Here is a 23,407-nt window from a genome sequence, read left to right as displayed (position 1 = left end):
GCTCTGCGGCTCTGCAGCTACATATGCTTCTAGCAAAATCCAGTATCCAGCCCCGCTGTTGCAATGGGAGCAGCACGGAGTCTCGACTCGGGACTTATTTTATTTGGAATATAATGACTTTATACGCAAAAGTAGCCTAGTTTTAAGTCAAAATATTATAAATCTACATGCCTTGAGGATGTCATTCTTTATATAGCCTGCCTATCAGGCAAAAAGAATTATTCTAACGGAAACACTGATACCGTGATATATACCGTTACCGTCTATGCTTCAAATTATACCGTGATATAAATTTTAGACCATACCGTCCACCCCTACTTCATCACGAGTCAACGACCAAGTGAAGTGAGCAACCTTGCATCTAAATAGAGCACTTAGAACCGTGTGCGAATAGGATAGTAAAAGTGTCAGAGCTTAGTGAAATAACGTCAAGTTCGACCTAGTTAATGTGAAGTACCGTGCACAGGAGAATCTACACCGGTGAATGCAGAGCCTTTTCCGGCTGGATTATTATTGCTTTGGTACCGTGGCTGCTGGAGCAGAGAACCGTCTACCCCACTACTGTGTGGGATCAACCCGTGAGGAGCATCACTCGAGCCCGTCTCTAGGAAGAGGCTGGCTGGCTTCCACCTATGCTGTCGCGCATACTTGGATTATAGCTGCTGCTTTGTCTGCCGATCGAGGGGAGTATATGTACCGACTCCCGTAGCTGGAGCTTATTGATTCCTCATTGATCCAGACTTTTGCATTCGAACATTCCTCTCCCCTGCTGGCTTACAACCGGAGGGAACCCCCTTAGTATCTCCAGCTGACCTACGAGTGTACCTTATATAATTCTTATGCTACAGGTGGTATTAATTATCCCCTTCGTAATATGCTCATGGACTTACGCTCTTGACCTATTCATGCACATTCTTCGCCTTACAAGCGCAACTCTAATTCTCAATACTGTAAGATAATATTGATGCTCTTCTAATAAATATTCCAAACAGGACTTTCTTTGTTAAGCCGTGTTATTGTGTGGGTGTTCATCACATATACCTGTGTACTGTATGGCCAGTAGTAATGTACATAACTCAGTAGTGGTTTAATGATAGCATACTCTCAATACAGTCAGGGAATTGTACCCCTCAGTTACACCCGCCATGCGTTGAACACCAACAACGGCGTATCACATGTTTGGGATCAATATTTCATTTTTTCGCCATGGCATTCATAATTCATCCAGCCTCCCTCCGGATCGCAGCTGGACCCTGTTCTGATATTGCAACGCCTCAATACCGCCGCCTGGTGGATGATCAGGCGAGTTACACTCACGCCAAACCGGAAGTGGCGATCGATGCATCGAGGAAATTCCTCCGCCAGAGATATATTGTGGCGTGAATCAATATACACACTCGAGTGCATTTGGATCGCTTTCGAACGCAATAATCGATATGATTTCGGCGTTTATTGCGTCATACAAACCGGAAATGGATCTAGCAGATCGACGTCAAATAATTGGGATATTTTTCCTCCAGTCTCATCGGCGAACGGTAAGAGGAAACTAACGTTACTTTCAGCTTGATTGTCCATTGTTTGCAATCAGTCTGATCAATATATCAACCCATACTAAATTAAGCCGTTACTGACGATCAAGGAATTATAAACGACCCCCCCCCCTTTCCTTCACGCATGATGAAGCATAATGTATACCGATCATATACATTTTTATCATTTAATATAGCGTGTATAGGAAAGAAACGCCAATCAATAATCTATCATATGCTTCAGGGCCTATAACTAGCGTTTTTGGAATTACAGCAGTGGAAAAATGCTGCTTTAGAGTACTTGATTAGAAATACAAAACAATGTGTTCCATAGACTCACAGGAATTGTGTAAAGTTGCCCAAATAGTGAAAGGAATAGCAAGTCACCTTTAATATAAAGTATAAAAGGTTTTGGACCTATCACAGATCCTTGGGGTACTCCACAGGTGACCTTCCTAAATCCTGACAGTGTCATTAATTTGCACACATTGCAGTCTGTTTTCCATGTAGCTCTTCAGCCAAGAGTTGGGTATAGCTCGTATCCCATACTTCTCCAATTTTCTTACTAATATGCTGTGATCTATTGTATCAAATATAGAGTGAATAGTTTACTGGGCCATTTTGTTTAATGCTTCAGTGATGTTGAAAGAGGAGCTGTCACAACAAGTTGCGGAGGTTCTGCACTTGCTATCTTCGGAGCGAATGAGAAGATTTGTTTACAAGACAGGTCTGTGAGGGGGAGGGGGAGGGGCAATGCATGCACTGCAGTAGCATGTGCCAGCTGGTATCGATAGTGCAGAAAGTATCGATATTGCGAGAAATTAGTATTGAAAGTGTTGAATCGATATGTATCGAAAAATCGATACACGAATTGGAATGGAATTTTGGTACCTATGGAACCCGTTCTAGTGACTGGCTGGTCCTTAACTCTTTCACGGCCACAAGCTTTCCCCATCTTCACTGACTAGCACCAGCTTTTCTTGACCATTTTCACAATATTTCACGATCTTTGCGGAGCTATTGTATATTCTATATTATAGCTATGGAGACAATAGTATGGCTCATTTGACAGACACCATTTCTAGTCCAACATGTAGGAAATAGTTTGTTTCTACACACTGTAGTTTGTAGTTTATTACACACTAAACATCGCCCATTTCCAAGATAATCCAGTCTTTTTCCATAGATTGCGAGATAAAACGCGTTACATGCAATAAGCCCAAATCGTTCTGGTTGATTCCCTGAAACGCCAAAATCAAAGGTATATACCATATACACATGTGCCTTCACAAACTCATCAAGGGTAGTCTTACCCCGAAAATGCGATAGTTAGAAAAGGCTTGGTTTAGGTCCGGTAAAATAGGACACTGTGATCGTTACAGAAACATGTTTCAGGTTCGGTAAAATAGACATAGGGGGTACATTTAGTCATTTAGCTGACGCTTTTATCCAAAGCGACTTACAAGTTCTGTACGACAAGACAGCAAGAAGGGTACAACTCTATCAGCTGAGTAACAATGTTCATCAAATGTTGCGTGTTACAGTGTAGGTTAGTTTATTAGGACAAGTGCATGACAGTAAGGTTAGTCAGGGTTAGATTTTTTTTTCTTTTTTTTTTTTCTTAATCATTTCAGATACTGGTTGAAGAAGTGAGTCTTTAGTCGACGGCGAAAGATTGGACGAGATTCGGCTGTCCTAACTGGGATGGGTAGTTCATTCCACCATTGTGGGGCAAGGACTGAGAATAGGCGGCTTCTCTTTGATGACCCTCCATCAAATGGTCCTTACACTTTTTCAACATTTTCAACCAAAGAAATTGACATTCCCTAATAGATAGTGTGTACGTAAATTAAAATGTATGTGTCTGATAAATAGATAGGTATATATGGATGAAAAGGCATGTGTCTGATAGGGATATATTGTTAAAATATTGTATAATTTTGTATTTTTATATTGTATTATGAATTTGATTAGGGTTTTTATTGTTGTTTTAATTGTCTGTATGACATGTAAATGTTGTGAGTGTAGAAGGGTTTTTATTGTTGTTTTAATGGTCTGTATGTCATGTAAATGTTATGAGTGTATAAGGGTTTTTATTGTTGTTTTAATTGTCTGTATGACATGTAAATGTTGTGAGTGTATACGTCTGTAACTGTATTTTATGTGTTATGGACCCCAGGAAGAATAGCCCCAGCACTGCTGTGGCTAATGGGGATCCAAATAAACTAAACTTAAACCTTAGCCAGAAGGTACTCCAAAAAGAATAATTCCAATGATTCCATCAGCGATCGTGATTACTCGTTTATATGTAATTACACGTGTTTACGGGAAACTATAGGTTTTGAGGCGAGCAGATCTCCTAGCGATTACTCTGCAAGAGGTCCTCCCCCTCAGAGCGTGTCTTTACAGTCCAGTTCAGACTTTGTCTCTACTGATCCCTTTCTATCAGAGTTCAAAAGGTAGGCGATACTGCCACCTGGTGAGATTCGATCGGCATTGCAATTCCAACGTAGGCAAATGAGCCAGGGACACCTAGAGTGATCCGGATGAACGTTTAGAACAGGGATCAAAGGAAAAAGATCAACGGATCCAAAAACGAGTTTTCTCGTTATTGGCGCTCAAGCGCTGGAGGCGAAACACGAGTTTACTCATTATTGGCCACCATTGAGTTAAGGTCCCTCGAGTTTGTCTGAAAAAGGGTAAATCTGCATTTTGCTATGATGCACCTAGCTTAACAGTCCTTAAAGCTCGAGATTCTCTCCTCAGCTGTTGCAGAGTTTAAAACCTTGATCTCCAACCTTTGTCAATCAAGTTGTACATGTTTTAATTGACTGTTATCCTTACTCGTGTTATTGTTATGATTTTATATGCGGTGTGATTTTATGCCTTTTTTTGTTTTTTTTTAACTCTGTATGTACACTCGACATGACTGTAAATGAGGGAAACCTCAGTTGCCTTTAGAGTTTAAATAAAGGTTTGAAATTAAATTAAATGTCACTTGCTGGAGACAAAACTGAAGGGAAAATGCCCCAAGAACAAGCAGGAACTGAAGAGCGTTACAGTAGAGCCCATCACCAGGGACGAAACCCAGCGCCTGGTGACGTCTATGGGTTCCAGACTTCAGGCTGTCATTGACTGCAAAGGATTTGCAACTATTAGTATTAACCTCTTAAGCCCTAGCCATATTTCCAGAAAATTCACCTAAAAGTAAATGGAAGATTGCTCCACTTCTAAAAGGTGCATTTGCATGTTATTGGTATCTAGGGACAACTATGGACTTCAGGGAATGTATTCCCAGTGTCAGAAATATTGTGTCTGTTACTATGCCTGAGTAAATTGTAATGAACCAAAGGAGAATATAAATTATTATTATTATTTGTTCCCATTTTTGACGGTGAATAACACCATGCTAACATTGACCAAAAGTGAAAGAATGCCACTGAGCTCATTCAGCACCTTCTCAAGATCAAGTGTACAAAAAGTCTAAGCAAATTAACAAAGGGCAGATGATTTACAGTTTTTTTGTAAATACAGTACTGAATTTTGCCATCTGGACACATGCAATTTGAAATATGAATATAGAATATGAATGCGCTGAGATTTTTATAAGGTCATATTTAGCCAATAACACTTAAAAATCATTGCTAAACAAACGTAGTACTGAAAATATACAATTTGACTGCTGTTTTGATAGGGTTAGGGTCTTTACTCTTGGCTACATTTGAAAAAGAAATACAACATCACTTAATACGGACTGTATTGATCTATTTGTGACGTGAAATAAATCTTGGCCCGGTGCCGATCAGGCTTAACCCTTTCTGTGCCAAACCCGAGACTTCTCGGGTTTCGAATCCAAACGTTGAGCGCCAAAACCCGAGAATTCGGGTTTTGATCCTTTTCTCTTTTTTTCGATTTCCCCATTCTAAACACTCTCGCGGACCTGCCTATGTCTCCCTGGTACCGCTGCCTACGTTAAAATTGCAATGACGATCGAATCCCGACAGGTGGCAGTATCGCCTACCTTTGAACTGGGTCTCTAAGGTGTCTCTCACTCTCTCTGTGCCTGGCTGCAGGAATCCCCTCCCCCTCAAAGTGAATCAGAACACAGCCAGCTGTCTGAGATTTGCTCACCTGAAACCTATTGTTTCCCGTATTATAGCCATGCCCAATGCACACGAGTAATTGCGATTGCGATGGAACTACTGGGGTTATTCATTTTGGAGTACCTTCTGACTAAGGTAAGGTCTATTTTTGGTCTATTTTACCGAACCTAAAACATGCTTTTGTATTGATCACAGCATCGTATTTTACCAAACCTAAAACATGCTTTTGGTAACGATCGCAGCTTCGTCAAACGACCCCCCCCCCCCTTGATGATTTTGTGAAGAAACATATATATATGGTATATACCTGGCACAAACGAAAGTATGTAGAAATGAACTGGTTTGTCAGTGTTGGACTATAAATAGTGTGTCAAATGAGCCATACTATTGTCTCCATAGCTATAATATAGAGTATACGTTGGGTCCGCAAACATCGTGAAAATGGTCAATAACGCTGGCTCCATTGAGTAAAGATGGAAAAACAGCGTGGCGCTCAATGAGTTAAGAGGTTAATGTGTTGGCATCTAAATGTGGATGTGTTTTAAGGAGAGGACAGAGAGCAATTGTTGAGGTAGAATCTTTCAAATGCTAAATTAGGGGAAATACATGAATACCACCATTTGACTCTAGTTAAACTACCACCCAACAACTGCAAAATGTAAACTGGTAATTGAATGTAGTAAAAAGGTGTAATTACGTAAAATAAATAATAATAATTGATAATTTTTTTAAATGTTGGCGGGTCCACAATGAATGTTGTTGTTTACATGTATCCCATCCATGCTTCCCATTTCCCCATATGGAATGCACCTGCTTGGATGAATGAATGAATGCTGGTGCTCTAATGCAACATCTAGTGGCTGAATGCTATCTATAGCACCTGTACCTACTCCCCAACACAATCAGGGGAACCAGTCTGCCCATACCTTCCTAGAGACGAGGATCTGCTTCAGTAGTCTGTGGTAATACTGCTGCTGGCAATGTGTCTGGTGCTTCCTCTGCGACTTGGCACACAGCTGTCTATACTTCACTACCTCTGGATTGAAGTAGCCATCTGGAAGACACAAAAGAGGGATTATGTTCAAAACACTCAATCAGATCAGAAGATTACTTTATTGCCAATGTACACAAGGCAATTTAAATGAGTATTTTCACCCATCCCTCCTAGTTACACATACACACAGTCCCCCACACATACACACAGTCCCCCACACATACACACAGTCCCCCACACATACACAGTCCCCCACACATATGCATTTCATCAAGAGGTCAGAGCGCAGGACATCTCATTGCCAGACATCTCATTGTCCCTAGGTTGTTGCGAGTTGAATTAAGAGGATGGGATGCGTAACGTTCGCTCCCATCATCAGTGCTACTGACAGGGTCCACTCGGTTATCGGTTCTTTTTGATTATTTTGCAAGAATTTTTTTTTTAATTAAGAACAGAATCGACATTGCTTTATTATTCTTTTATATAACTATATTACTGCACATGGCTACTTTTTTTATCAATTAATACAAGCAGTCAGATAAATTAACTATTTTGGGACTTTCTATTTTATTTAGAAAGTTCTTAAATCAGAATGTCCCACCCAATACTCAGCTGTTAAAAATGGTTCAATACTCCAGTTTATGAGTAGAGATACTTTTAGAACAATAGCCTGATGCTGTATTTTCCATGAGTTGAGTGGACGCATGACCGGAGCAGTGTGTGTGTGTGCGCGCACACGCTTTGCGTAGTGGGCGTGTCAACAGTGTCAGCTGAACTTGCACCAAACAAGGCAGGGAAATAGTCAGACAGACATCCCAGAATTATTTCATAATACAACGTTTCTGAATGGATATTTGGATTAAACCAAGTTGTATGCAGTGATGAACGGTCTTTCCCCGCGGAACACAAGTTACTTAACGTTAGACGGGTTGCGCTATCTAACGATAGCCTTTCCGAACGTTTCGTTTTCTCCACTCTGCTCTGCTTCAGCGCGGACATTACCTCTCAAGTACCCGTATGCATGTGTGAGTGTGAGCATTTTTTTTTTTTTTTTTTTTTTAATAAACTTAATTTTTTTGCGTTTATCGCTTTTCTGGTCAAGCATGACCGACAGATGTAGGGTGAAACGGGAGAGAGAGCAGGGGAAGACATTCGGCAAATGACGGCGAGTCCGGGAATCGAACTCGGAGTCAACCAGGTCCGTGACGCAGCACGGTATTCGGCGACGCAGCGCGGTACATGGTGTGCTACTGGAGCACCCCGAGTGTGAGCATTTTAGTGTGTAACTAAAACAGCCCCGCTCCTGATCTGACAGACGGAGAGAGACAGAGGGAGGAAAGATATAGAAAACAGCCAACAAGATTTGCGACGTTTAAATTCCTCTGGAAAAAAAAAGTTGAAATGAGAGGGTTGAAATCCGTGCGCCCAAATATTTGTCTCCACTCGCACAGGCCATATATAGGGGCAATTTGCGATAACTGTACAGCCCTGTAAAAACAGGCACAAAAACAAAAATTAATGAAAAGGAAATGACAATCCTCTGAGGCTATGATGTCATATGCTGCTGCCTATGATTTCTGGGCCTTTTCTTTTTACAGAAAGTCCCTATTATTAGGCTCCTCAAATATCATTGTTCATAAAAGAACATTTATGTAATATTTTACAATGTTGAGTAATAACCAACCCCAACAGAGGATGCTGCTGCATATTTATGCTCCGTTATCTTTGAGATGGCAAGATGCACAGTTGGCGCCATGACATGTAAAGCCAATGCAAATTAAGGGGATGAGGTTTTGAGCTAAACTTGCTTGGGAATAGTTAGGACACGGTCAGCGTGTGCCATGATAAGTGAAGGGATTATGCAAATCCCGGGAAAAGGATTGCCTCTCCACATACCAATCTACTTTGCTAGCTCTCACCTTGGAAAAAAAAGTATACAAAAAAGAATTGCCCAAAAGAATAATACTGTGTGCGTAATTGCAGAATAACTATACGTATGTAACATTTCATGGTGTTTGATGTCACTGATGTCAGAGTGCATCCGGCTGAATAGCGAGATATAGCACATCCTACCTTACTTACGCCTGCTACCCCTTCTGGGGCATAGGCCGCCAACATCCTACCTAGTCAGAAACATTGTTGTAAATCCTGTCCCAGAGACACTATACCAGAGGTAGTCTAATATACTATTGTGTATTAACAGTCTTTAGACATATAGACTAATAGACTAGGCTACTAGGTTAAGTATTTTTCTCTCCATGGACATCCCATTCCGCAATTAAACTTGCAACAATGAATATACTTGAGGCTACGACTGACTGTAATTAGAGATGTTCCGATACCATTTTTCCTTCTCTATCAGATTCCGATACCTAAGCTTTGAGTATCAGCCGATACCGATCCGATACCAGTGCATACATTAAAAAAAAATATATATATATATATATATATATATATAAATTATAAAACTTTTTTTTTCTTTTTCTTTTTTTTACAGCTACTGTTTTATATAATATACTGTTTTTTAGTAATAACTGTAAAGTAATGGTATTTATTCAACAACAGGTGATTAGTATTAGTATCATTAATTGACAACTAAATGAGTTCACCCACGGAAAGGATGTTGGGACATTGATTCCGCACAGACGTTATATGTTGTTGCACGTTGTTGCCAGAAGGCTCCGTTTAGGTTAGCTAGTAGTAGAGGCTCTGTTGTGATTTTTAATGCACAATAAATATTCAACATTCTCTTTTGAGACTCCGCCTCACTCTTATTATTTGGCACTAAAAGCTAAACATTATCACCGGTATGGCTGTCCGCAACATGTCATTAATTGCGTGCATGTGTGGGAGAGGTTGATCAGTTAGCCACGTTAGCGTTTTAGGCAGTATCGGAGGCATTTCCGATACTGGTATCGGTATCGGAACAACTCTAACAGTAATACACAGGGTTGCCACAGACATTGCAAAATGAAATTCAAGGACTTTCAAAGACTTTTCCAAGCACTATTTCTTTATAGGGCATTTAAAAGTATACAATTAACTTTTAAATGCATTTTTTTATAGAAAATAAAATTTGATCCAATATTTATGGCTTAAACCCAATTTCCGACAATTAGTTACACTTTAGATTAAAATAATTATATTTCTTGATTCAGAACTATTTTATCATGGATAAACAACACTTTCAATGTGGCGTCCCCCAAGGAAGTTGCCTTGGTCCTTTGCTTTATAAATTTTTTGTTAGTGATTTACCTTATGTATTGAATAATGCATGCATGGAAATGTATGCGGATGACACGACAATGTATGTCTCTGCAGAGAAAGATAACTTGTGTTATCTTATGTTGCTCCAAGAGTTAATGCTGGTTTCTAATTGGGTTACTGAAAACAAGTTAAAGTTAAATGTTTCAAAAACAAAGACTATCATGCTGGCCTCTAGAAATAAATTAAGAATGGATCAGGAACTAAATATTGTGTTGAATGGTGCTGCTATTGAGTAGGTTAGAGAGGCCAAGTTGTTGGGCGTGATTATTGATGAAAAGCTTGGTTGGTCAAGGCACATTAATAACATAGTGGCTAAAATGAGTAGGAGTATTTCAATGATCAGAAGGTGTGCTCATCTATTGAGTGAGAAGACAGTTAAACTAATGTTACAAGCTTTAGTCCTATCCCACTTGGACTACTGCCCAACAATTTGGTTGAGAGCTTCAAAGTGGGATCTGGAGAAACTTCCTCTCACTCAGAACAGAGAGGCAAGTCTCAAGTTTCAAGTTCAAGTTCCAAGTTTCTTTATTAGTTGTCATACAGAAATACAGGATACTTTTGTATGAAATGCTTCTTTCTGTTTTGCTCCTGAGAGTATGCTAGGTAAAAATAGATAATTATAAAAAGTATAATAAGTATAAAATAGAAAGTCATGTACTTAAACAAGTGTAAACAAGACAACAAGTTTCAATATACATATATATGTACAATATACAATGCAGAGTAGTTACAGTACAATATAAATGGGATGAGGTAAATAGGATGAGGTAGCTTGTGGTGCCACCTTGTGGTGGTAAGGTAAGGTGAAATGCTTGGCTATGTGCAATGAGTTGCAAATAAATATAAAGTGTGTTAGTTTCTAAAGTGTGTAAAGTAAACCCTGTCCACCTTTAGGGGCCAACTCAGGAAATGGCTGTTAGACAGCCAAATATGCACTCATTAGGGATGTTAGTGATGTTGTACTGAATGACTGAATATCATGTTAGTGTGGCCATGTCAGTGATGTCAGTTTTTATGAATGAACGTTGTAAGGTCCGTTTTGTGTTTGTTTTATGTTAGGACTACGGGTGGAAATAAGCCCTGTGCTATTCCCGGCATATTTATGTCCTTATCATGCTGTGATGTTATGCATACACTCATGTAAATGATGTTCATTCATTTGCATTGTCCTTAATAAACAAATCTTAAATCTTAAGTGGGTGCTACAGTGAGTTGCCCATTTAAAGTGGGTGTGTACGTGTGAGTGTGTTTGATGGTTTGTTACATAGTGTTAATTGTCATTGAGCATCCTGATGGCCTGGGGATAGAAGCTCTTTTTGAGTCTCCCTGTGCTTGCCATGAGACTCCGGCATCGCTTTCCTGACCACAGCAGTTCAAAGAGCAGTTGTTTTTTCACAGATATATCAACGTGTCCCCTATGTGTGTATGTGTGTGTGTGTGTGCTGATCAGGAAATAAGATAATCGATTTTTCAGCCCGCTTGTCTAGCGTGCATAAGTACACATATACTATCGATAATCTAGCGTTTATTTGAAAACGATTCATAAATAGGCTGAAAAATGACAACGTTTTTTGTGTATTCCAGTAAAGGGCGAAACAAGCGTTTTTCAAAATGGTATCAAACGGAAATGTACCGATGAAAAGACAATCCGTTTCGACAATGTTGACTGCAAGCAAGTCATTGATAAGCGACGGGCGTATTAGACACATAATAGCCATAATTTAAGATATAGTTTATGTGTTCGCGTTGGCACTCAAGCCATGTAATGCTTAAATGACCATGATATTGTATGTATATAATATAAAATATAGATTTAGCTCTACAAACAATGTGACGCACAGTGAAAGTGTGTAATGAAAAGCTGGCCGTGACTAAACAGGCCGTGGAATTCGAATGGCCAGGAATGAGTTAAGTAAGAAATATGTCAACAAAAATGTAATCATTTGATGTCCTATTACTGGGTCTTGTAAAGGCCACAGTGGAACAGTAATATCATGGTTTTCCAGTGTTTTACCTGCTCCTACACCACAGAAATTAGGCATTTACTTTCAAAAGTGCTTACCGGTTGTTACAGGCAGCCATGTTGGAAGAAAGAGAACTACACAAACAATGGTCTCTATTGCACAGACAGTAGGACCCTGTGGGGATAGATATGATGTACCTCTGAATAGTCTCTGTGCCTGATGCAGGGGGTTGTACCCATAGATATCTATAGAACACTAGATAGCTTAAGGCGGAGTCACCAGCGTCACTGAACCGCCGCCATCTTGCCAGGGGCAGCCTTGAGTGAGAGTGAGTGAGCTGCACAGACAAAAATACTCATAACTCGCTGAAATATTGACAGATTTACAAACGGGTTGGTTTGCTATAAACACCAAAGATGTACTTATGATACTGCATACTTATAAAATCATAGCCACGTTAATAATGCTTGTAATAAACCAAACCGTTTGTAAATCCGTCAATATTTCAGCGAGTTATGAGTATTTTTGTCTGTGCAGTTCACTCACTCTCACTCAAGGCTGCCCCTGGCAAGATGGCGGCGGTTCAGTGACGTCGCTCTCCATTGGCCGGCAGTGCGGGCAAGCTATCTAGTGTTCTATATATATCTATGGTTGTACCTCTGAATAGTGTCTGTGATGCAGGGGGTTGTAGTACCTCTGAATAGTCTTTGTGATGCAGGGGGTAGTACTAGGGATGCCCCGATCACGTTTTTTGCCACCGATACCGATCACCGATCGTCTTGAGCCATATCGGCCGATACCGATCCGATCGTTTTTTATTAAAACATTTTTTTTTTTTTTTTATAAAATATATATATTATATAATTAGACTTGTACTTGTACTTGTATTATCTGCGAGACATCGCCACCACGCAACAAGTCAAAATGCTCGCCATCTGCAAACAGCTCCACTGTCTGTGTGTACTCGAGTAGCCTCCAGCTACAGCCAGGATTCTCCGGCGCTGCAGCTGGACCCTATTGGTATAAATCACATTCAGCGTGCCCTCAGCTCGAATACGCATCGAATCAATGTTATAAGACATTGATATCAGGAGCTATCTGTAGCTACTGCTAGCCGGCTAGATAACGTTAAGACAACGCCTCAGTGAACTATTTAGTTTAGAGCTAACGTGAGCTAACGTGAGCTAACGTGAGCTACCGAGTCAACGGAGGTAACTTTTTTTTTAGATTTATCTTTTTTTATTGGAAGAATTAGTACATATTTATACATTTCAGTTATCAAAATTATACAACTTCCATTTCCTTCCCCATTCCTATCCCCTAATCCCACCCATCCCACCCAGTGAGGGCGACGACAAACATACAAAAAAAAAAAAAAAAAAAAAAAAAGAGATCAAATAAAAAGAAAAAATAGACATTTAAATAATTAAACAAAAGTACAGATGTGGCAGACAAAGCTACGCAAAAGAAAAATGAAGTAAAATTAAAATAAAACAAAGATAAAACAAAGATATTTTTATATATACATACCGTAATAATAATATATAATATAAGTGTTACTCTCCATTTTAGTAGCGTAATTTCCAGATGGTAAAACAAATAAAATGGAAAGTAAATTTAACACCCTTAGCAGACCACCACAATGCCATCTCCCCAGCCATGTGTGGGCTAGCAGTGTCATGAAGATAGATAGGGGGTGGAGGGGGGTCATGGGGTCCCAAGTTTGGATGGAGTCATATGGGTTTTGAAATGAGATAGGAAGGGCTGCCATGTTATGTGGAAGATATCCGTGTGGCCTTGTGTAGTAAATCTGATTTTCTCTATATATATAAGAGACATGACATCCCTCATCCAGTGTAAGTGTGAAGGGGGAGTGGCTGCCTTCCAGTTGAATAGGATGAGGCGTCTGGCAATGAGTGAGGCAAAGGCCATGGCATTGGATTGCCCAATAGATATTGCAGCGTTTTCCAGTGTCAAGCCAAATAGTGCAATAAGAGGGCATGGGTCAATATTCATAAAAAATATGTCTGAATAAGATTTAAAAATGGAAGTCCAGAAAGGGGCCAGTACTGGACAATGCCAGAACATATGAATAAGTGAGCCAGGGGCTTGGTGACACCGGTCGCATGTGGGATCCATGCCAGGATTTATCTTCGCCAGTCTAGTCTTTGACCAATATAGACGGTGGAGGAGCTTGAACTGTATCAGTGAATGGCGGGCACATATTGAAGAAGAGTGTATTCGGGCAAGAGCGTTTTCCCATTCTTTGTCTGTAAATTGATGATTTAGATCGGACTCCCAGTTTTGTCTTATAGCCAATACTGAGGAGGGTAGGGATAGGGATATGATGTTATATAGTTTAGATATTGAGCCTTTGATTACAACCTTCACCTCCAAGATGCGATCGATCAAAGTTTTTGGGGGTGTATGGGGGAACTGGTCAAATTTGCTCTTAACAAAATCATGTATCTGTAGATATCTGAAAAAATTTGTTTTTGGTAAGTTAAACTTTAGGGACAGTTGTGTGAAAGACATAAAAGAACTGTCTTGGTACAAATCATAAATGTTCAGAATGCCCTTCCTTTTTTTTTAAACTTTGGCCATTCCCCTGGCTCTTTTATACGTTTATCGCATTTATTCTGGTCAAGGATGACCGACAGAAACAGGCTGAAAGGGTTCAGATGGGGGGTAAGACACTCTGGGAAAGGCGCGGCTGCAGTCCGGGATTCGAACTCGCTAAACCCCAGATCCGTGACGAGCACGGTTGTCCCCGGCGCCGAAATGGCACTCGCGGTACGTGGTGAGCTACTGGAGCTCCCCCAGAATGCCCTTCTTAAACCAGTTGCTGAAGGTTTCATCCACCATAGAGGGAGGGAAAAGGACGTTTTTGTGGACAGGTGACAACTGTGACATGGCGTGGAGACCAAAGTGTTTTCTGAACTGGGACCAGATCCGGAGGGAGTGTTGTACTAAGAGGTTGTTGGTATACTGGGCGGTTGTGACTGGGAGCGAAGAGCAGACTAAGGATTGCAAAGATGTTCTAGAAAAAGATGCCCTTTCCATGTCCACCCATGCCGGTACCCACTGACAGAGTCCGTAGTGGGAGTGACTCCAGTAGAGAATGCTGTGAATATTTGCAGCCCAATAGTAGACCAAGAAATTGGGTAGTGCGAAGCCTCCCTGTGATTTAGGCTTCTGGAGGGCCATTTTATTTATTCGGACTGGGCGTTTGTTCCAAATAAAATCTGATATTGCCTTGTCGAGGGCTTTGAAAAATGACTTTGGAATAAAGGTTGGAATATTTTGAAATAAGTACAGAAATTTCGGTAATGTGTTCATTTTCACAGTGTTCACTCTGCCAACAAGTGATAAAGGAAGTGATGACCATCTGATAAAATCCTGCTTGGTGCGCTCCAGTAGAGGGGTGAAGTTGGACGCTATGAGATTAGAATGTTTATGTGTTATCGTTATGCCAAGGTAACGGAAGCTGCTTGGGGAAAGCTTGAAGGGGAACCTAGAGGGGGGAATATTTCTAGCTAAGGAGTTTATGGGGAAGAGTTCACTCTTGTTTAAGTTTAATTTATAGCCAGAAAAAACACCAAACTCGTGTAGTATGTGAAGGACACGTGGAAGTGTGGCTGCTGGATCCGCGATATACAACAGGACATCGTCCGCATATAGCGAGATTCTTTGTTCCTGTCCATTTCTAATGATGCCTTGGACATGGCGGTCCTTGCGAAAGGAAATAGCTAGTGGCTCGATCGCTAGTGCAAATAGTAGCGGAGAGAGAGGGCAACCCTGTCTTGTACCGCGTTGTAGGGGGAAATATTCCGAAGTCACATCATTTGTTCGAACTGATGCCACTGGAGAGCAACGGAGGTAACTTATCATGCACTCGACTATTGCTGGAGTATTTGTTGATATCAGCAGCTATCAGTAGCTAGCCAGCTAGATAACGTTAGACAATGCCTCATGTAGTCACTGGGTCATTTAGTTTAAACAGTAACGTTAGCTCGGTAGGTAGCCAACGTTAGCTCACGTCGCATGCACCAGACTATAGCAGACTGCGAGGCATAGGAGCCTCTATGTTTACACGAGTGCGGGAGGGGCTGGGGAGGAGGAGGGCCCGTACGCTGCAGGCAGCTGTGTGTCTGAGAGAGAAGTCAGCAGTGAGATCTCCGCTAAGAATTGGATCATGTTTTTCGATCTGCGAAAATAAAGCATTATCACCAATCACCGATCTCATATTTATACTGAATATCGGCCGATACCGATCGCTGGCCGATTGATCGGGGCATCCCTAGGTAGTACCTCTGAATAGTCTCTGTAATGCAGGGGGTTGTACCTCTGAATAGTCTCTGTGATGCAGGGGGTTGTACCTCTGAATAGTCTCTGTGCCTGATGCAGGGGGTTTCCAAATCTGAAGTTCTTGTTGTTGAAGAGGTCATTGGCTACGCTGTCCTGCTCAGCGAGGTTGTTTTCAGGAAACTGTGGTAAAAAGCGACGAAGGTGCTGCCTCTTGGCATCGGTCAGCACGTCAGTCCAGGTGTGTTCACTTAGCACAGAGAAGAAGACATCAGGCTGTTGGCAAAAAAAGGAATATAGTGCCATTAATACATTTGGAGAACACTTAGTGCCAAAGTGCCTTAGAGTACTATGATTGAAAAGATTCAATACTACAGTACTATGATAAAAATGTGTTTTAACAAATTATTTTGATGCATAACACACGTTCTGTTATGATGCCTGAGCGGTAGTTTGGGATTTACGTGTTTTTAAAGACTGAGAAACAACCTCCTTTGTTTGCCATTCACACAGCTTTAGAAATGCTATATCTATCCATAAACACTCCAACGTATGTGCCCTCTCTCTCCATCTCCACCTCCAGCTGCCAAAAATACAATAATGACAGGGTTCCCACAGACATTGCAAAATTTAATTCAAGGTATTTTAAGTACTTTTCCAAGCACTATTTTTCACTTTTAAATGCAGTTAAAAAGAATAATAATAATAATAATCTGAACCAATATTTATGGCGTAAAACCAATTTCTGACAATTAGTTACACTTTAGATAAAAAAAAAATATTATTTCTTGATTCAGAACTATTTTATCATGGAACTTTCAATGCGAATGGTTGATTTGAATTTCAATGACTTTTTAAGCACCTTGTTAAAAGAATGGGCTGTTTAAGGAATTGTTTTTTGTAAAAAATCAAGCACTTTAAGCATTTCAAGGAACTTGTGCGAAGCCTGTAATGACCATGTTAAATAAATGACCTGCGGCTACATCGATCCGTCAATGAACGTATATAGAAATTTTACAGAAGGTATTAGATTCCGTCAGAGACGCAAGTGCAAGCCCAAAGCTTTCATAGCAACAGCCTGCCAAGATGGGTCTGTCCACTACCACCAAGGTTATTTGCAATTACTGGAGATGTGAATTGAGTTGCCACCGGAGTACATCTAGTCTTACCTGGTAACATCAGCCTTCTTGTAGCGTTTGGGGGCTGCCTGTGACACGTAACGTTAAATACATCCATCCTTGCCAAGAAAGTGGCTTGGTAATCAATGTAACGTTACTATTGTAAATATACAAACACTGCCAGAGTAGTGAGATGGTGATGACATGTAAACAATAAACAGACAAACTGATCGCTACTAAATTAAGAATGGTCCAGTTTGATGTCAGAGTTTCTAGCACTCAAAGATGATATAGCATGATGACAGATGCAAGATAACTAACAGAGCTGATGTAGTCACCTCTGACCTCTGACAGGAAGCGACTGGATTTATGGGAAATGTGGTCTTACCATGAGAATTAGGCTACCAATTGTTTCAGCAATGGTCTCAGTAGTTTACTTTATATTAGACCTTTTCTAACTTGCAATGTTTGTTAACACATTGGGTGCTAACGATGAATGACGATCTATCGCGTATGTGCCACCGCTCTAATCAATTGGAGGGTGAGCACATTTGCGAACGCTTAAACTATATCTTAAATTAAGGCTATGGGTCTAATACACCCGTCGCTTATCAATGACTTGCTTGCAGTCAACATGTACGAAACGGATTGTTTTTTAATCAGTACATTTCCGTTTTATACCATTTTGAATACGAGTATAGTTGGCATTCTGCAGGAATAGCCCTTTACTGGAATACACACAACACGTTGTCATTTTCCGGCTGATTTATGAATCGTTTTCAAATAAACGCTAGATTATCAATAGTATATGTGTACTTATGCACGCTAGAGAAGAGAAATCGATTATCTATGCCGTGCCTGGCGCTAACGTTACGCACACACTGTACACACACAGGAGACACGTTGTGATCGCTGTGAAAAAAACATCTGATTACCCCAATACTGGTCAAATAAAGTCCTTACCTCAGATCAGATGTTCTGCAAAAAGATGAATCCAATTCCTGATCGCCATTCCAAATATCGATCGCGTTTATTGATCCAACATTATACATTATACATCTTAACAATAGTTAAGATGGATGTCTTACCTAGAATCAACTTCATCAGCTCAATGCTTCCGTTACCCCCTCCAGATGGTTACTGGAAAAAATTACACTCTTCCGCATATAAATTTATTTGGAATAACAAACCACCACGTATAAAAAGATCCACCGCACAGAGAAACAAAGCCGACGGAGGGATGGCAATCCCAAATTTTTTCCACTATTTTAAGGCGTACACTTTAAGACCACTGACAACCTGGTTTGAACCCCAAGCATCAGTATCCTGGAGACATTTAGAAGTAAATATAGTAGCACCACAGAGACTGCAGGACATAGTATACACCAAAATATCAATTAAGCAATGCGAACTGAAATTTGGCCCCATAATTACACATGCGATCCGGATATGGCGTGAAACACAAAAGAAATATTCTAATCCACATAAATGGCATAATCATACTCCCTTATTCAATAACAATGCACTCCTGATTAGAAAACGACCTATGCTTACCAAACAAGGCGCAGCTCAACTGACTTTGTGCCAGTCAGATTCAGGAGCTGTATGGGGAAGGAGTCATTTTTATATTCAGCAGCTGTCTATTGGAATAGTCTGCCCAGTGAACTGAAAACCATAGACAGTGCCGTTAGATTCAAGTCCAGCCTGAAGACATGGCTCAAAAGGGACTATACCTAGACACTTAGCTTAAGGCACCCTTGCATGTTGTATGAGTCTGTATGTATATAAATGTTAAATGGTATATGTGATGTGTTGTGATGTCACGTTTTGTATGATGCATGTGTTAAGCATCACATTCCCCCACCCCCCTACAAGGACCACAATGGAAATAAGCTCTGAGCTTTTTTGTGTTACATCCTTGGCAGTATATCCCGACTGTGCTCTTCTGTCACATGTTTATTTTTATATTGTCAAATAAAGTCATTCATTCATTCATTCATTCATTCATTCATTCATTCAAAACGACCTATAAGATTCCCTAGATGGGAAAAGCAAGGCATACATACATTAGGAGATGTTTTCAACAAACAGGGTATTTGTAGCTATGATGAAATAGAAAAAAAGTTTAATCTCACCGGTTCCACATATCTTTTTTACGCACAATTATTGTTATGTTTGAAGACTCACAGTGTTCCATTAAGGATACCAATTGCACACCACAGATACCACACATGTTCTATGAAAGAGAGACATCGAGAGGTTTTGTATCAGATTTTTATCATCAATTACTAACGGCTTCGTATGAAACCCTCCACCTAGACTCTGTTTGGAGGAGGGATATACCAGACCTAGAAAAAGATTTTGATTGGCAAGAAGCCTGGGCAAATGTTCGACTTGCATCAAGGAACCCGGACCATCAACAAATCAATCTTAACTATATTCATAGGACATACTTGACAGTTGACTCCTATAAGACTGAACAGAATGGGTCTTAAACAAGACTCCAAATGCTCCTTATGTACAAATGGGGACAAGGGGACATTTATGCACATGTATTGGGACTGCCCACCAGTTAAGATATTCTGGGAAGAAGTGACCCAGCAATTATCAAATCTCTTAATTCTGAATATACCTGTACACCCCTCTATATTACTGCTGAATGATGTTTTTGAATATGCAGTACCTATACAACAAAAGAGATTGGTTTTATCTGGTATTACAGTGGCTAAAAACCTGATAGCATCACGATGGTTTCAACTGGAAAAAATGTGCCGAAAGGTCTGGATTCTTACATATCTTGATGTGATTTATCTAGAAATATCTACAGCAAGAATTTTGGGTCTCAATGAATCCAAATTGACAATGTGGTTAGAAGTGGTGGAGAGAATAAAAGCTAGCATTTAATGGTAGTGTCTGGTTAGGAGCGAAGGATAATGGATGGATTATCCATGGGGGGGTCCAGGGCGGGGGGTGCGAGCAAGAGCATATGTGTGTAGGGGAATAGATAGCAGGTATTATATTAGGGGTATATCTTGTATAAGACATTTATCCAAACGATGAGTTAACTGATGTACACTGTTTTACAATGCTTGTATATCTAATCGTGTGTTGTCATGTTTGTTTATGTGTTTGTTTAAAAAAAAAAAAAAAAAAAAAAAAAAAAAAAATTACCAATGTTGTTCAGCTACCTGATTATGGAAAAATATATGATTATGGCAAAACTTAACTTAAATAATAAATAATCACTATTATGGGTCCATAAAACATTTATTCAGCACTTCTGAATGCATACAGTACATTAATTCCAAGTCAAGTGCATTTTCTTTTCTCTGTAGGATAACTACAAAGTGCATTCAGAACAAAGCCAATGTGCTTTAAAACTGCATAAAGATCTGCACACATGAGAGGGAGACTTAATGATGTTACTGTAGTGGCTACAGTAAGCATTTTATATAAAAGTGCCCCCTCCAATGTACAGTAAATTACCTAGTATGGTTGTCAATATTCCAATGTACAGCTTTGCTTGTACAGTTGTACAGTGTTTCTCTCTGTACTGTATTGTACCCATTCTGCAATCTGTTAATAAAGTTTTCAATCAATCAGAGAGAGAGAGAGAGAGAGAGAGAGAGAGAGAGAGAGAGAGAGAGAGAGAGAGAGAGAGAAGACATGTGTGGCTGCCGCCATGGCGGACATCTGTGCTCTACTGAGCGCACCTTTCTAGTCCCCAGATGAATGTGCTCTCTTGACTTTGGCACAGTAGACGCGCGACGTGTATTCTCGAGAATGATAATAATAATAATGCTCTTCAGATTATATTATCAACGACAGACAGCGTCAATGTGAGAAACACAATCCCTCCCCCTCTTGCTCTGAAGAATATGCATATTAGATCACTCAGTGATTAACCGCGACGGGCATATAGTAAATAAGGATATAAAGCATGTAGAGCTGCCGCGGTATCGGTATAACCGCGGTATCGATGTTACATCATGCCCACCGCAGAGTTGGGCTGAATACCGCATCACCGCTGTTTTTTATAATAATAATAAAGTACCCTGCTCTCGTTGGGCTTGCGGCTCTGCAGATATACCCTACTTCTCTGTCGAGGTTCCAAGCAACCCTATTGGGTACCAGAAAAGTCACATGAAACACTGCAGACCACCGATTGGTCAGAAGAGATACGCGTCACACGTTGGAGCGTCTTGCAGTGCTTTTACTTCCTGAATGTCAGCCATTGATCAGAGCTCACAGTCACAACACGGCTAATACGTTAGCTCCCACCGGAGACCGGAGTGGATTACCGTCGCTCCTCAGGGAACGAGGCATAATGATTTTACTGCAACGAAATGTTATAATAAAAGCCCTTCGTTCTATACACTTGTCTTAGTGATGCACGATATATCGGCCGCCGATATAATATCGGCCAATATGGCCGTTTTTTTACACATCGGTATCGGTCCGGTATCAAGATAGGGCCGATATTAATAAAAAAAAAAAAAAAAAAAACATTATCTTTTTCTTCTTCTTTTTACATGTTTTGGCCTTAAATAGTTTCAAAATATCAGTCATTTCTGAAAATAAGTTACAAAAGTAAAAAAAATTATGCGTTTTGGAAAATAGCTCTTTATTTGATTATCATAAAAAAGTGTTTTCTATACAGAGATATCGACATCGGTAAATATCGGTATCGGCCAGAACAGCAATATTAATATCGGTTATCGGTATCGGCCACAATTTTCACATCGGTGCATCACTAACTTGTCTGATTGAAAACTTTATTAACAGACCGCAGAATGGGTACAACTCGGCACGCTCTGAGCAAAGAAAGGAATTGAGATATGAATTGAGTAACGCTTGCCTTGCTATGGTCCGGTAAATACGCTGATGTTATTGAACGTGTAACTATATAACGTTAATGCCACAAAACAACAGTGGCGTCGCGTGGGTAAAATATCTGGGGAAGCCAATTTTTTTTATATAAAATTTTTTTTTATAGATTTTTTTTTTTTTTTTAATATATATATATATATTTAAGCCAAATAATATTGTGACCAAATTAAAATGCACACTAAATAAAAATACACATTTCAAGTGTAAACATACAGCTAACTACTATTCCATGGTCTCGATTTATTTTGACAACCTGTTTTGTTAATCCGGAACCGGAAGTAGTCCAGCGAAGTGTCGTTTTGTTTACATCCACCAGACACCAGAGTGATGTGCCAAACGGATCATTTCAGTGAGTGAGCGATTCGATACACGCTCACCGCAATGAACCGATTCACGGAAGCGACTCACGGCTCACGGATCATTGACACTTCCGGAGGAAGTTGCGTAAACCAAAATATGAAGCCCGAGCGCGCAGCGCGAGCGCGAAAAAAATGTGGCCGATGTTATACAATTACATACAATTATACATACAATTGTTAAGGGGATGCAGACATCAGGATCCCCCTGTTTACATCAGTAATCATCGGTAACATTTAGAATTGATTTCAAGGTCCTCCTCCTTATATACAAAGGATAAACATTGCGATCATCTACAATGTTAGATGAAAATCAGGGATGCAGCCTTTGCTAACTATGCACCAAAGTTATGGAACACACTACCTATGGACATTAGGGAAGCTAGATCTCTTAATATTTTCAGAAATAAGCTAAAAACGTACCTCTTCACCATAGCCTTCTAATACACCCCGCTGACTGTTGATTGTACTGTAGCACTATTTTACTCTGGCCATTCTATTGCATCATTTTACTATCTATTCTACTATTCTATTATTGCACTGTATTATTGGTGTGCAAACCAGTCAACTTACAAAAAAGAGCCTGTTGGAGGATTTCAACAAGATAATTGCGACAACATTGCAAAATATTTCACTATAATATTTCAAAGTGAAGTAAAAAATATCGATATCCGTTGAGTTCAGGACTTCATTAAGCCATTTGATGGAGAAGCAAGGTGGAATGCTTGTATCAAGGTGATGCTCCCAGTTAGCATGCCAAGTGATCAATTGCATATTTGCATCACGTTACGTTAGCATAGCCTATTCATAGACTACTGTTGTTTGACAAAAGACACTCATTAGCGCCACTCGACTCCTATACAACCAAATAAGTAGTATGC

General features: G+C 40.1%; 1 protein-coding gene across 4 annotated transcripts in view; it reads right to left on the bottom strand.

The window, feature by feature from the left end:
* nfrkb (nuclear factor related to kappaB binding protein) overlaps positions 1-23,407 on the bottom strand; it is a 178,235-nt gene that overhangs the window by 138,347 nt on the left and 16,481 nt on the right. For 3 of the 4 annotated variants that reach the window (XM_084320314.1, XM_084320316.1, XM_084320315.1), the window contains exons 3-4: positions 16,237-16,438; positions 6,559-6,686 (exon numbers count right to left, since the gene is read on the bottom strand). In XM_084320314.1, coding sequence (XP_084176440.1) covers positions 6,559-6,686; positions 16,237-16,438 — 330 coding nt within the window. Of the gene's footprint in view, positions 1-6,558; positions 6,687-16,202; positions 16,439-18,834; positions 18,880-23,407 lie in introns of those variants that run through there. The other variant, XM_084320317.1, reaches the window with a different exon arrangement.

This window comes from Notolepis coatsorum, assembly GCF_963971535.1.
Source record: "Notolepis coatsorum genome assembly, chromosome: 8".
Taxonomy (NCBI): domain Eukaryota; kingdom Metazoa; phylum Chordata; class Actinopteri; order Aulopiformes; family Paralepididae; genus Notolepis; species Notolepis coatsorum.
This window is presented reverse-complemented; position numbering and strand designations above follow the sequence as displayed.